Raw genomic sequence first — 16,619 nt, forward strand, 5'->3', positions numbered from 1 at the left:
GGCCTGAAGCTGAGCAACTGAGGCCTAGATGTTATTCTAGGGAGGAAAGGTCAGGGGGCCATGATCAGCGATATGAAAGGTCAGGGATCCAAACCACATGACCAGCTATATGGTAGGGGAGGAAAGGTCACTCTGGGGACAAGCTCCTACCCTACAATTGTCCCTGACTCGGCATCCAGGGCTTTTCACCCTGGTGACCTTCTTTACCTGGCCCATCGTCCTTGCTCTGCTTATGTCTGTCTAATTGCCTACCACACTTTCACCTGGTTTTCAAAGAAATATGTTAGTATGTAATCCATACATCCTGTATGTGAATTTTGGAAACACATCCTGAGGAATAGGATGAGAGAAGGAAAGTTTTGGACCAATGGAAAGATATCTTCTAGGTTACCTCCAAAAGGTGTTTTTTCTTTCCTGATTTTGAAGTCATGGAAAAATAAAGAATTCCTCCTTTGGCAGTCATAGCAGAAGACATTAGCAAAACACATTTGCATCCCATGGAACTTACTTAGAAATGTCATCCCTCCTGCGGTGCCAGCATCATACAGATTTTCTAATGGCTGTAATTAGAAACAGAATAAAAAAAAAACAGTATCAAAGGGAACAGAAATAGAAAGTTATTTGGTGGTGGAGGCAGAAAGCATATACTTTAAGAATTGAACTTTGAGCAAATTCAGACAGATAATAGCATGCAATCTATATATTGGTTTAATACAAGGGAGTGATTAGTTTGGTGTGAAGGAAGGAGGGCTGTAAAATTGGCAACAATAGGCAGACAGCAAGCCTTGTCCTTTTTAGCACCAATGACTTAATAAAATTATTTTTTTCCTGTAATAGCAGAAACCAAAATTTATAAATCAAAAGACCTGACATAGCACTAGGTTTATTTCTAGATTTATCATGAACATAAGCAGCTGTGGTTAGTGTTAAAAATAGGTTAAGGCTCTAAGTGTAATTAATTAAAAGAAAAAATATATTATTTCCACAACCCTGTGACTAAATGCATCTTATGGGGTATCTGTAAAATGACCAGCTTAAAACTTGCAAAATTAAACTGTTTCCTAGTTACTGAGAAATATTCATAATTCTTTCAGGCTTCTATTTCTTTTTTTGTAAAGTCCATTTGCCTAATCTTTCTTTTTTATCTAAACATTTTCTCCCCATAAGGTTAAAATATCATTACTTTCCCCTTTTGAGAAGGGGATTACTCTTTTAAGTATATTATAATAAACTACTATATTAACTTCTACATAATATTTTGAATAAAATATTTAATGATGTAAGATTAAAGCAGGAATTTGAAAGTAAATTTATTTTGGATTTGGCTCTATTTCCAACATCATAAGCTTGAAAAGACTGCTTAACCCTAGTTTCATGTTGAAAATAAAACAAACAAAAAAATTAAATAAAAATGTCACAGTACCTATTGCTTCACTTTATTTTGACTTAACTAACTTTTTAATCATGCTGGCTCAATATACAGTTTTATTGATATCATGTAGTAACAGCCTCTTTCTCTGTTTATCCCCACTCAAACATGCATATATGTTAGTTCATATTTTTAATGGTTAAGTCATACAATTTATGAAATTTTAATTTTTTTAATATTTTCTCTGCTGAAGCCAGTGGAATCATTTGTGGACAGTCATTCTTTTTAGCTACAAACTGGGTTGAATCAAGCAATATACATCAGTGCTCATATTATTTCTTCTACTTTTTAGACTTGGCAAAGATAACTTTCTAATCTCTAAAAGTTTCATAGGGACAAATTTTACTGAATTTAGGGCAACGTTGACCCAGTTCTGACATTTCCTTGCTCTATAGACTTTAAAGGTTTCTGGTTGCTATGGAAATGAGACACAAATTCCTCATTCAGGAATGCATGACTGTGGTCCAGAGGAAGACCTCAACCAAAGTTTGTGGCCTTGTCTTCCCAACTTCCCCAAACTCCAGGCCAATGAGAGGACTCACTTTTCTCAACCACACTTCCCCACTACCTTAACACAACTCGCCTTAATAGGTTTACTTAAGCTTCACTGCTCACCTCAAATTCAAGGTCTTGTTAGTTTTTTCTGATCTCCACAATGAGATGTAATTAAATTCACCTTTGAACCAAATAACGTGTTGATTAAACTTTGGGGGATTCTTATTCTGCCTGGAATTAATAGCTATTTGTAGACAAAATTTTTAGCATCTTAAGAGTTGTGTCTTCCTCATGTTGGTATCCCTTTTGTATTTAGCACAATGCTTTGTATATAATTAATGGGCAGATACTAAACTCTGAATGTCAGGAAATATGGAGGCCCGTTTCAACTCTGTAACTGTGCTACAGATAGATATTGTGAGGATAGAGGACAGTGTACCTATTTTTGCTTAGAAGAGTTGTGAAGTTCAAACAAAAGATATGAACTTTGAGCAGGGACATGATGAAGAATCATATGTTTTGCCACAAGGAACAAAGAAGGCTATTTAATTCCTTGTAGACATAGTAGACAGTACAGATAAAGTCATGAATGGAAAGGGAGGGTCATTTTAGTTGGAGCTCTGATTTTGTGAGAAAGATGTGGATTATGGGACGTGAGAACAAATTGACAAACAGGGACCCTAGCTGATTTGGCATCGGACTTTGGATTGAAAGGTCCCTGGCTCGACTCTGGTCAAGGGCACATGCCCCAGTTGTGGGCTCAGTCCCCAGTAAGGGGCATGCAGGAGTCAGCAGATCAATGATTCTCTCTCATAGTTGATGTTTCTATCTCCCTCTCCCTTCCTCTCTGAAATCAGTAAAAATATATTTTTTAAATGACAAATTAGGGTCAATTGTAAAGGGTTTCCTCAAGTTAGGGATTCATCCTCAAGGCAACAGGAAGGGGATGGGGGTTTTAAGAGTGGACATGTGACAGCATCAGGTTTGCTTTTTAATGAGATGGAAATTCTAGCAGCAGTGTGGGAGGAAAACTGATGTCTATGGGGTTGATTCTCCAACCAGAATCTACAGTTAATTTTCACCCAATCTACATTTCCTGGTAACATGAAATCTTTGAGATCTTCCCCTGGTAACATGCAGTGGCATAGCAGCTAATTAAATTAACACCTGTGATCACCTAGAAAGACACACCCATTGACTATTTGATTTTCATCAAAGGGCAAACCACACTATCTGAGTGTAGCATGCATAGTTTGAAACATTACATTTGATGTATTCTTTCACACTTCTAAAATGAGAAGTACCTCTATACACAATTTTGTATTAAAAATGGATAGGAGATTTTAGTGCTTATAAAAGGGAGATGTGCCTTCTGAAAGGCTGGGAAGGCTGCCTTCGATTGGGAGGCTTAGCTCAGCTCACGTAGAGAGTTCACACGCTGGACTGCTGGATGCAGAAGCAAGCTGACTATTTCTCAATCCACTTCCTCATCTCCATTCAACTGGTTCAAGGTACTGTTTTTCTAGATAACGTGAATTTTTTGTCACATCTGCTGCCTCTGCTATCTTAATCTGTCATCAACCTCTGATTCCACTTCTCCTTTTTTCTGTCAGCACCATCATTTTTCAGCTTTCCAGTGTGTGTGTGTGTGTGTGTGTGACCCGGGCATGTGCCCTAACCAGGAATTAAACTGTGACCTCCTGGTTCAAAGGTGGCTACTCAACCACTGAATGATGTCAGCCGGACCAGCTCTCCAGTTTTTTAAATATATGTACTACATATATTTTGGGTTGAAAAGAATGGTCTTCTCCCACTTGAAGAGCAAGATTGTTATTCATTTTTTTTATGATTCATAACTTCTTTCAGCCAATGATGCCAGTAAAGATTGCTTGACTGATCATTTGCCTGAACCAGTTTTTATCTCAGTAAAAAATGAGTTTTAATGATTAATGCCATGGGGGAGACTGCAAAGGTTCTAGAACACAGAATAGGCATTTGTCTTATTTGGTGTGAGCTTGAAGTGACAGAGGTGGGTCCTGAGCCAATAGAAGAAGGTGCCTTTGTAATCCACAAATCCTTCATCTCACCAACTGTGGTAGGCAGGAGCAGAGCAAGGATAATGGTCCAGGTACAGAAGGTCACCAGGATAAAAAATGCCAGGTGCCAAGCAGAGGACAATTGTAGGGTGGGACCTTATTTCCAGGGTGATCTTTCCTCCCTAGCGTATTGCTGGTCATGAGGTTTAGACCCCCTGCCTTCCCACCCTAGCGATAACATCTAGGCCTCGGAGATTTCATCTCCAGGTCCAGAAAAGCAGCAAAAACAGACAAGTGATCCCTCAGCTGACCTCAGAACCAGTTGCATTGGATAATGACCCTGTCCTGGCACCAACCAATCAATCAGTGGAGACCTAGACCCTGAAAGGACACACCTGAAAAGCTGCTGAATAGTCTTTGAGATCTTCCCCTGGGACCTCGACTAAAATCTCCACCCTTAAAACCCTTAGGATGGAGGACTCGGTGTGCTCTCCTTCCTGGGAGCATACCAGCACCTTTTCCTTCCCCCTTCCCTTACCCACCCCCCGCCCCAGGTACATTATCATTATTTTCCTCACTCCTAAACTCCTACAGCCCTTCCTTTGCCTCAGTAACTTGTTTCTTTGCCGGAAGCTGGTCCATCCTTGCTGTTTCAAGGGACCTGGCATATATGGCATACTGTTCTTAATATGTTTGGTCACCTTCTTGGCACTATGTGTTTTAACCAAGGTCACCTCTCTGAGAAAGGTTGTTTCCCCAGATAGGGATTTTCCCCCGAAGTTAGGGAGGGAATTAAACCTTTTAACTGCCAGGCGGGTAATTAATCACTTTAACTATGAACAATCATGCTTAAGTACATAATCTTTACTCCCTGGAATGGAGATAAGAAACGCCCTAACCTTTGGAATAGAGATTGATAGGATTAGAATCAACTGGTATAAATACAGATGCAACAAGACAACAAGAGACAGAACTTAGCGACAGACCTTAGAAGGCAGACCTCAGAAGATAGACCTTAGAATTCAGAACTTAGAACACAGAACTTAGCAGACAGGACCTACACAGAACCTAGAACTTCGCTGGAGAGAACATGGCAAAAGATCCTGGACTGAACCTGACTACAGAAATTGGCAAGAGAACCCGGCTACAGAATCTGGCGCCCAAACAGGGACCCCTAGGTAAGCGCCCCGCACTCGGGACGGATAGTACTCCACCATAGGAAGAGGGTGGATAGTCTTCGCCGACTCCGTCCACACCTTTGGGGACCCCTGGACCTGCTGGGGCTGGGCCCCGGCATTTCTTCAGCTCATTTCTTTTACAAATTACTTCTTCTACCTCTGTCGTTTTATAAATTTTATAAATAAATGTTCTCTTATAGTTTGGGTCTTGGTTCTGAATTTCTTCCCTAACTATAGCTCAAGTACTGAGTTTGCTGAACTCAGATCTGGTCTGACTCCATTGGTCTAACACCTGGCACCCTTCCCCAGAGAATGACTAGAAAATGGGTGTTCTCTCTTGCCTATCAGATTCAGTCAATTTGGGTAGATAGTAAATCACAGTATTAATAGATTGTGAGGTTTAGAGATTAAGGAAAATACTAACATAGCCCCTTGCCTTCTGTCAGCACCACAAATATGAGGGAGACACCATTGCAAAGCCTTAAAGCAATGTGCCAAAGGAGACAGCTCACATAGAGCCCAGTGACTGGATTTGTACAAAAACTCATCAGAAGATATTTATGTTCCTCTCTGAAAGAGCCCAAACCAAGGCCAACTGTTCACAAATGCTGCTGTCAAGATCCAGTCCTCTCACCCTGGGCTACCCCTCGGACTATGCAAGGATACTGACCCCAACCATTTAATAACTTTGTAGTCTTAAATTTTAATTTTCTTTTCAATTCAGACACCAAAAACTCACTTCTCACTTTAGTGCCAGAACAATCCTGACAGCCTATAGGAGCGCCTAACAGTGCAGACACACAGCTGGCAGGAATTTTCCTGTAATCACAACCACCTGAGACATAAGACCTATGGAATGTTCTGTTGCCTTTTATCTGTAATATTTTTGGGTAAGTTTAGGAGAGCTAGAGGTAAAACCTTTATAGAAATTCTATTTCAGACACTGGCCAGACTTTTCAAAACTAGAAATACCTCTTCCCATATCTGTGGGAAAATATGGAAATGCATACCATACATTTAGCAATCTCTGGCCTCTGTTATGCTATGTAAACAGAGATCCATTACATGCAAATGAGTGTTTTCACTTTACCTTAAAGGGCACTAAATCCTGCTTACTGAAGATCTGGTAGCTATCAGGATAAGGTTCCCCCAAATCTCATACATTTTACCTTAGCCAAAATAAGAAGGATGTGAGCTCTGAAGAGGGAGAAGTACTACCTATCCATTCCTAAGAATAATGACTAAGGGTTTAGGGACAGGGACAAGGAGGATAAATGTTGCTATAAAAGGTAAAGGAATCTTTGTGACAATGGACCTGTTCTGAGTCTTGCAGTGGTAACTACACAAATCCACATATGTGCTAAAATTGCATGGAACTTTATAGGCATGCAACTAATTACATGTATAACTACTGAAATCTGAATAAACTGTTTGGACTGGACTAATGTCAATTTTCTATTGTCTATAGTATACAATAGTGTTCATGCCAGATGTGAAACTCTTCACTGTAGACACCACCCAAATGATTTATCTTACTTGGATAAAGTAAATGTTGTTGACACTCTCTGATCAGACAATCATACCACATAGTCCCAGATGCTTTAAAGTTAATTACTTAAAATTAAATGTACTTAGAATGGCAAAATGGAAGTCTTAAAATGTAGGGAAAGGGCATAAGCACAGTTGTGGGCCCAGACCCATGCCTGTAGTTACCAATATTCAAACAGCAAGATGTAAAATTCCTCCTCTTGGGAATCTTATGCTCTAACAGGAGAGACCAGAGGTTGATTTATACTTTAGCTCAGGCCACAAAATGGCAGGGCTCCTCATTTGCATGGTTATTTCCAAATAGATCTTGTACCTAACTTTGAACTCGTGATTTTAAATTATTTTCTTTAAATGAATCACTAAAATTGTGTAAGCTTCAGACCCCCCACAACACTTAGATTTCACCCCCGGATTAGCTAGCTAGATTGTGAGAGAGTAAACATATAAACAAGATCATTTCAAGTACTGGCAAGTGCTATGCAGGAACTAGAAGTTGATTTGATAGACAGTGACAGGACTATTTTAAAATGGGAGATCAGGGAACAACTCATGAGCTAAGACCTAGATAAAAATGTCTTAGAGGGATTTGGAAGTGGAATGACTAAGAGTTTTTAAACATTGCTTCTCATTGAGTTTACCTACATACTTACCATGTATTAGGTAAAAATTTATTCTTGCAGTAGAGTGATATTAAATTTAAAGAGATTAATCACTTTGCAGAAATAAAGCCCTGCTCAAGTTTTGTTTTTGACAGGTATGTTCAATAGAACTTACAAAAATTGATCTCCTTTGTGACTTGCAGATTTTATTATCCATACATTGGTGTTTTTTCCAGGTAATTTTATTTTAATATCTCATGACTCTTATAATAGAAACACTTGAATATTTCATATATATATATATATGAAATTTATTCTGTAAGAATCTATGTTTAAGACATTTCAGTAAGGGTCATGGGAATCCTAAAACAGATACTACAGTGTTCATGCTTCTAGGAGTTTATAATCTACTAAAGGAAGAAAGTCTAAACAATGTCTACAATATGTTTAAGGAAATAAGAATTTTTAAAAAAAGATAAAAGATTTTATAACCTGGTCACACAGATCATTTCTACTAAGAAGCTGCCTTTGTTATAGGTTTGACAAACATGCCAGCAGGACTACTGATGTGTCGTGAAATATTTTTTGAAAGTCTGTTATTTCTGCACTTCCTAAAGACCACAGCTCACTTTTGAGGTGGGCATGGATATTCCTGCCCTATCAGCTTTGTTGGTTTATCATGAGGATCCAGTGATAAAAATTTATAAAAGAATTTTGAGGATTTATAACTATAAGATAATGTCATTATTAGATCTGAAAATTATGTTTCTGTTTACCATTTGTAGGAATCAACAGAGTCCCATGACAGAGACTCTTCCCACTTGTCCTTCAAAATCTTTCCTCATTTCTTCTCTTCATGTGGCTGCCCAGTAGTTAAAAGTGTGGCCATGTATTTAATAAGTTCTACTCCCAGGCCTAGGTCTCAATTTCATGGACATGCTTTGTCCACACTGTCTTCTCCTTAGTCCCACTTGGAATCCAGTGAAGCCAATTTCCCCCATGGAGATGATAGCATTGCCCAAAGGGAAAGATGGAATAATGGAATTGGAACAAATCTGGACTCCTGTTAAACTAACCTTGTGGAATACAGCTTCTCCCCATCTGAAGTACTTAACTCAGGCTGTTATGTGGGAGATAAATAAATGTGAATTATTGAATTATGCTATCTAGAAAAAATTCTGCTACCTTAGTTTTAGTTCCACGTTTATCATTGCCTTACTGAATAATCTCAGACAGTTACCATTTTCTAATTTCTAAAATGAGAGCACCTGGCTAGATCTTTGTTTTAACAATGGTGCACCACAGAACTCCAGTTCTCACATTTTTAAAATTGTTTCAGAGGGCACTTTTGGTGGAAGAGGAAAGAATGGGGGCCAGGGGAGAACAAAGGCATAAAAGATGCCAGGCTCTTGGTTTACAGAACCCTCATTTACTTTCTCATCAGCCAGTGGAACTCTCTGTTTTATATATTAGGCATCTAAGAAAACATTTGAACAAAGAATTCTTCCATTGAAAACATTTGTCAAAAACCACTAAGCTCGCCTTAGCTGGTTTGGCTCAGTGGATAGAGTGTTGGTCTGTGTACTGAAGGGTCCCAGGTTTGATTCCAGTCAAGGGCACATGACCGGGTTGTGGGCTTGGTCCCCAGTCGGGGGTGTGCAGGAGACAGCTGGTCAATGATGCTCTCTCATCACTGATGTTTCTATTTCTTTCTCCCTTCCTCTCTGAAATCAATAAAAATATTTTTTTTAAAAATTAGTAAGCTCTAAAATGCCTAAGATATATTTACTTTCTGCAATTCTATATTTGAAGGAGTTAAAAGTTGTTGCTCAGTAATGATAGATTTTTCTCTGAAACACCTGTGCACTTTTTCCCATTTGTATTTGTGATCAGTGACACATATTTGATAAGTGATCTAAGTCATTCATATAATCCATGATTTAAAAATGTAATATTTTTATGCAAATTAACCAGGGATCTAAGATAGTATCTTGATGTTATTAATATGGTACTTGAACCATCTTAGCTTTAAAAAGTAATAAATATTTTGATGTATGTAGTGAGTTCATCAATATCTGTTTGGTGGTTTTTGTTTGTTTATTTGTTGTGTGTGTGTGTGTGTGTGGTTTTTTTATTACTCTTGTGAACGGTGTTGGACTTTATTGAGAAATGGTTGAGTCAATCAACTCACAAAACATATGTCTGTTTGGCATTTTTAATGTTTATTCTGGAAGCATTCTAAATGAGAAAAAAACTAATTGTTCTATAATGTTTTAATATATATTTGACTCAATACCTTAAACCATATTAATTGTAATGGTGTCCATTGCATGTCATTCTGCCATATTGGCAAAGCCTTTTCTTTGAGACATTGATAATCAGATTGATCAAAATCTGATCAATCTAGATACCCAAGAATACTTTCAAGAGATAACATTATTTGGTATGCAAATTTCATTCCTCTTCATTATACAATGTAATTTTTACTAACTTAGGTCTAAGACTCAGTCTTTACACTTATTTATTTACTTTTTGTAATCCTCACTTGAAGATTATTATCCTATTGATTTTTAGAGAAAGGGGGGAGGGTATAAAAGACAGGGAGAGGGACAGACATTGATTGGTTGCCTCATGCACAAGCCCCAACCTGGCCCAGGTATCAAAAATATAGGTAAGTGCCCTTGACCTAGAATCAAACCCAAGACCCTTCGTATACAAGGGCAGATGCACTAAACCAAGGGTCCTCAAACTTTTTAAACAGGGGGCCAGTTAACTGTCCCTCAGACCATTGGAGGGCCGGACTATAGTTTAAAAAAAAAAAACTATGAACAAATTCCTATGCACACTGCACATATCTTATTTTGAAGTAAAAAAACAAAACGGCAACAAATACAATATTTATATTTGCATGTGGCCCGCGGGCCGTAGTTTGAGGACCCCTGCACTAAACACTAAGCCACACTGGCCAAGGCTTTTTACACTTATTTAAACAAGTAGACAATTTCATTCTGAACAATTTCTCAATACTCACTCTAAATGCAGACATGATCCATTACCCTTCGATATATTCATTTAAACAACACCTAAACTGTATTGACAATCAAAAATGGCAGCTCAAACTCCCAAAGCACTCCTAGCTTTTGCCATAGGATATGGCAATAATAATGAACTATTCTGGATCAAATAATTATCATAAAAAGTCATAGTTAAAATCCATACAGGGTGGGCAAAAGTAGGTTTACCATTGTAAGTACAAGGAACAGAGTTTACTCTTGTATTATTTAACAATTATTGTACTACTTTCCATATGAGCTATTTTTGACCAAATTTGCACAAAATGTAAGAGAGTTAGTGCACTCATTTCATAATTATATTTCAAGTAATTTCGTGTTCTTTAGGACATAGGAAACAAATTCCATCAGTTGTCATAAATTTCAGACACAGATATCAGAGAGTCTATTACAACAGATTAATATAGAGCCTTATTTTTCTCAGAATGCAGTAAGCCGGGAGAGGCAGCTTTCTATAAGTTCAATATCTCAGGAAGTTCAAGGTTGCCTTCTCCTGAATCAAAGGCTTTCCCTCCTGGGAAAAAAAAAGATAAATCCTTCCAGGTCCCATATCCACACTGCAGGTGAAAAGCGGGTACAAGGGTCAGTGAAGGTGGCATAAGTTTCAGTCATTAGAAAACATAAGCTCTCTGGGTAGACTTGCCAAAGAATTCCATGTTTCCTCTCAGGAGACCTCCTCCTATGTCCACTGTCTCAACATGATGGAAAGGTGCCGATGAAAGACACAAATTTAGGTTTTCTGAATTAGCCTCCCTGCCCAGCCTGTTCTCCTAGAACCCCATAAAGGAATTGCTGTGACCCAAAGGTATGGTGTAGGTTTGTTTTGCTTTGTTTTTCGCATTCATTTAGGTTTCTGTAAATATAGTTTTGGAGATAGGTCTTATTTATACTGCCTATGTTTCCCGCGGTTATTATCAAGAAATGGAAACTTGAAGACACTGGGTAGCACAGGCTCTGGGAGGAAGACCATCCGCCCACCCCTCAACTACTGTTCCTGTGGCCCCTCCTCCACCTGGGCATAGCAGGTCGTGCCTCCAGCCCCCAACAGTTCAAACCCAACCCCAACCGTCTGAGAGTGACTGGGGACACGCCCTGGGAAGTTCCAAGTGGGTGTGGTTCCACCTTATATGAGGGCATCTGGCCTCCCCCAAGTCCAGAGATCCCAGATAGCAGAGGAGTGCTCTAGCTGAGGCTGGTTCTCCGCTGGGCCTTTGGAGAAGGAAGGACCCAGAGGCAGATTTCTGACCTGCTCAAGGTCACCGGTGAGTCCAGGGGTTGGGCCAGGGAGCGAGGCGGAAGGTGAGGGGGGGGCGGTAATAAGGGGCAATTTTGCAAAAGTGATAGAAAACCAGCTGCTAGCCTGACCCTGACCCTTCTCTGCCCATCCTTGCTGCTTGACACAGTCACTGTAGGGAAGAAACGTCTGCACAGCATATGTTTCAAGGAACCTGGCATATATGGTATACTGTTCTTAATATGTTTGCTCCCCTTCTTAGCGCTATGTGTTTTAACCAAGGTCACCTCTCCAGAGAAAGGTTGTTTCCCCAGGTGGGGATTTTTCCCTGCAGTTAGAGATTAACAGGACTAAGGAAGGGAATAAAATGCCTTAGCTAAGTGCCAGGCGGGTAATTAATCACTTTAACTACGAACAATCACCCTTAAGCTACATAATCTTTACTTAGGATAATCTCCTTCAGATACTGCCTCATAGCTTAACAGAACAATAGAGTATGACCTTGGAATGGAGATAACAAACACCCTAACCTTTGGAATAGAATGGATAGGATTAAAATCAACTGGTATAAATACAGATGTAACAGGAGAATAAAGACAGAACCTGGCTAGAACCTGGCTAGAAAACCTGGCTAGGCTGCTGATCAACTGAATGCTGTCTTCCTGTCATTCCTTCTTCGCTGACTCCGTCTACACCTTGGGAACCCCTAGACCTTCTGGGGCTGGACCCCAACACTTCTCAGCATTCCCTTCCCAGGTCCCTGACCAAGCATCCCACCACCAGCTCTGAGGCTTCCCCGTGCCAGCATGGAGAAGGCCAGAAAGCGACCCAGGTACCAAGGTGGCGACTCCCCACGTGTGTGCGTCACCCTCAGCCCTCCGTGGCCCCCGTGGACAGTGCCACACACGCCATCCCGGGGCACCGACCTGAGGCACTGAAAGAAGCCTCTGCACCCCAAGGCCAAGGCCCCATGGAGGTCCCAACGGCTCCCACCTCCAGGCAGGTGCCACCACAGAGTCCCCGTCCTCTCCTCCTGCAGCCCCAAGGCTAAGACGCAAGACACAGGCCCAGGAGGAGAAGGAGTGGGTGCCAAAAGGGGACCCCAACAAGGCTCAGAAGATGCGAGTCCTGCTGGCTTCTTTCTCTGAGGAGCAGCTGACCCGCTACGAGGGGTATCGCCAGTCCACCTGCCCCAGCACAGCCATCAGACACGTGGTCCAGAGCGGGGTGGGCGACGCCCCCGTGGAGCTTAATGCGCTCATCTCCAGGGCCCGGCTGGCCAAGGTCTTCGTGGGGGAGGTGGAGGAAGAGGCCCTGGACGTGTGAGAGTGCTGGGGGGAAACGTGTCCCCCCCCCTCCGCTGCAACCCAAGCATCTCAGGGAGGCCGTGCGCAGGTTGAGCGCCAAGGGCAAAGTGCCCAACATCAAGCCCAGAAACGTCCTCTTCCCTCGGGCACATGCCTGGGGCCCAGGGCACGGCCTTCCTGGGGCGGAGGACTGCGGACTTTGCAGCCCCTCTGTCTGCCTCCACGGACCCTTCACCCAGGACGGATCCCGTTTTCCTCAAAACTCCCCCACATGGGCCACGACTCTTGTGCGGCCCCTGGAGGCATGGGGCTGCCTGGGTGAGCCCAACCCGGTGAAGAAGAGCGCCTGCCAGGACGGAGCCCGCACCCTCGGCTGGAGAGCTGCTGGGAAAGAGGACGGGGTCTCCCTCCCCAGGCTGGACCCTGCTTTCCCAGGGAGCCTGGGGGTGGTGGCTGGGACTTGGGCGGCTTCTTCCCGCTGCTCTTGGGGAGATGGCACCACACGAACCCTTGCATTGGTGACCCGCGTCCTGCAGGGAGAGCAGGAGACCTGAGAACATCTGTGCTTGTGAATGCTGACCTGGAGCCCGTGTTTTGTTTTGTTCTGTTTTCTTTTGTTTGGTTTCGGTGATCATGAACCTGTTTTAACTTGCACAAATGATAAAATCCACAAACCCTTCCTGTCCCCTATATGTCTACGTTTCATTTCCTTCCCACAGTGCTTTGTGTCACCAAGCGGTCTTGCACCAGCTGAGGCACTTCTCACGTGGTCTCCTGGGTGCCCATGTGGCCAGAGACCATAGCCAATCAATCGCCAGACACACCTGGGGAGCGGCCTCATGACTTGGTCCGCATTGGTGCGGTGTCCCCCACTGGGTAGCACAGGATTATGGGAGAAGGGAGGGTTTCTGCCCATCCCTGGGCAACATCCCCTGTGGCCCCTCCCACCCTTGGGTACGGCAGGTAAACCAATCCATAGAGTAGATACATATTCACAAATATGTCAGATGCTGAAGAATGAAAACAAATTCACAAGGCCAATCTATTGCAAAACAGATACAGTTAAGTACAAATATTTTTACATTGTAGTCCAACCAACGTTCTGCCCTCTGAACCATGATGGTCTCAGAGGACCCCCAGTACATTGTTACTGATCAGCAATTGCCAAATGTTTGACTACCAGTAAAAATAGCTCTGAGCTCAACCTATGAATGATACCCAGGTCAAAGCAGAAGTGCTTTCAAACATCACTTTATTGTTCCCAAATCCTAGGCTATGGCCAGCAAACAAAAATCAGCCTTTGTTTGTGGCTTAATTACTTTTCTATCACAGCCATAGATTCCCCAGTAAGAATAGCAACCCTGACTAAAGCAAATCCCCGTACTACCATTCTGGAAAGAAGCGGTCGAATGTGGGTGACTACAGAAGCCAGCATCACTTGCCAGGGAAAATTATGGGGTGGTGTCATGGGATTTCCAACAAAGATAAGTTTGGTTCCCTCCTGACACAGAGGGTTGGATGTGATTTGTCAAATATTTATTAAATTTTATCACTGTTCTTCATTTTCTCTTCCTACATCAAGCCATGTCTCTCTGGGTTTTATTCTCTTACCCTCCAAACCATCCTTCTATAATAGGACTTATCCACTGAAACAGATGCAGTTAAAAACACATTCAAGAAATATAGTTTTAGTTTTTATGTTTGTATATATGCTTTCTTCTAGTAACTATTTTATTCCCTTGACAGCAACCAAACAAAGTTTATTTTGAGCAGGAAATTAATTTGATATTCATAGAACTTTGGAACCAGAAGGGCCTCAATTCTACATTTTATAAAGTAAACCCTGAGGACCAAAGAAGTTGAGAAACTCAGTTGGGTTGCACAAACCAGACTAATATCCAAACGGAGGTCCTTGAACTGTCCCTTTAAGTCCATCATTTTCCACAGTGTGCTACTTTAAACTATCTACAAGCATCCACTATCTACAACTGGTCGAAAAACATCAAGTGACATATCATGGGTGTAGTTCTTGGAAACTTACCTAAGCTTAAACAAAACAAATAAGTGGGAAATTTTTGTTAGAAGTTAAATAGAATTGTCGGCTATAAACAGCATTTCTCATATATATAATATCAACCAGAGCCCTTAGTAATGGATTGGCTTTTATAAAACTAATTTAAAATATTCAAGAAGTCTTTATTTCATTGATAGTTATCAGGGTATCAGAAACTATATGGGATAAACACTATTTTTTAAAATGTTCACACCAGTCCAGATTAGGTTTTTTTCACCAAACTAATTAGAAAAAAACAAACAAACAAGTATTAGTTTCCCATAGTTCTCTAGATTTTTGAATTGCAGAAGAAGGATTGACACAAAGAGGGATGATTACCTTCAACTGGTGGATTGGCCATTGGCTTAATGGTTAAATAACACCAGAATCTTATACTATAATGCTCGTGCCTTAATTAACATCTAGGAACTGAGGCTGAAAAAGGAGTTTCTGCCTCCTGTCCTATTCCCAAGGCAGGACACATGGCCACTGAGTGGAGTGAAAGCCACAATCACTTCCAATATGTAACATCTTCTACTATTTTTTTCTTAGTCAAATTATAGTTAATTTTTTGTGTCTTAAACATTTATATAACATGAATCTTTTGTGTCAGCAGAAAGTTCACCCTTGTCATAACTTCAGCACTCACTGGGTCCTAGAAATCAGGAAAGGATTCCCGTATTTATAAAGATTAAGAAAATTAACAACAGTCTGGCTGGCATGGTTCAGTGACTGAGCATGGACCTGTGAACCTGGAGGTCACAGTTCAATTCCCAATCAGGACACATGTTTAGTTGTGGGCTCAATCCCCTGTATGGGGTATGCAAGAGGTAGCACATCAATGATTCTCTCTCATCATTGATGTTTCTATCTCTCTCTCCCTTCCCCTTCCTCTTTGAAATCAATAAAAATATATTTTTAAAAGAAAATTAACAACTAAAAGGATAAAATAAATATTTGTTATATTTCTTTATAATTTCTTTCCTCTCTCTTTACTCTTTCACCCAAGAAATTATGAAATTTAAGCAGAGAGTAACCCATCAAAACAAAAGGCTATGCTAAATTACATTCCTCAGCTAGACAGGAAAAAATTAAAGGACACTGAAATTTATCATACAGACGATTCTGATCATTTAACTTAAAAGGAAGAGACCATGTCAGTGGCTCTCAGTTCTAAGGCAAACTCAGCAACTTGGCAATCCTCCTTTCACTTCCCTTTCTGATACTTTCTTGTCTCGCCTCTTGTCTATGGCTCTCCCGATTGGCAATAAAAACATCTATCTTTCTCAATTCCTACCTCACTTCCTTTTAAGAGCTTTTAACTATTTAAATAATGTATAACTACAGCCTGGTCAAGAAAATAAAGCACATCACTTTCTGGAAATAAGTTGTAAATTAAAATAATTTTCTACTCAAAATAATATCTGTTCTGCAGTTCATAGAGGAACATTTCTGAGCTCTTTGCTTATTTTCTGCTACCCCAATACATCCCATGCTGTGTTTCCATGAACACCCAGACACATGCTCACACTGAGTTTAAAATAGAACTAAGTAAAAATAGTAATTCTTTGCAGAGAATACAATGGCTACCTCAAAAAACCACAAGTCATAAATAGGAGGTAAAGAGAGCCTTTTAGACTTTATTTCTGACACACAGAAATAAAGCCAG

General features: G+C 40.8%; 1 protein-coding gene across 1 annotated transcript in view; it reads left to right on the top strand.

Annotated features, from left to right (window-relative positions):
- The window catches only part of LOC102769334 (transcription initiation factor TFIID subunit 11), a 28,464-nt gene extending 15,548 nt beyond the window's left edge, over positions 1 to 12,916 (top strand). The window contains exon 2 of the mRNA XM_006769475.1: positions 12,590 to 12,916. Coding sequence (XP_006769538.1) covers positions 12,590 to 12,916 — 327 coding nt within the window. The remainder of the gene's footprint in view (positions 1 to 12,589) is intronic.
- Positions 12,917 to 16,619: the final 3,703 nt, after the last annotated feature.

Source organism: Myotis davidii, unplaced genomic scaffold (genome assembly GCF_000327345.1).
Source record: "Myotis davidii unplaced genomic scaffold, ASM32734v1 scaffold143, whole genome shotgun sequence".
NCBI lineage: Eukaryota > Metazoa > Chordata > Mammalia > Chiroptera > Vespertilionidae > Myotis > Myotis davidii.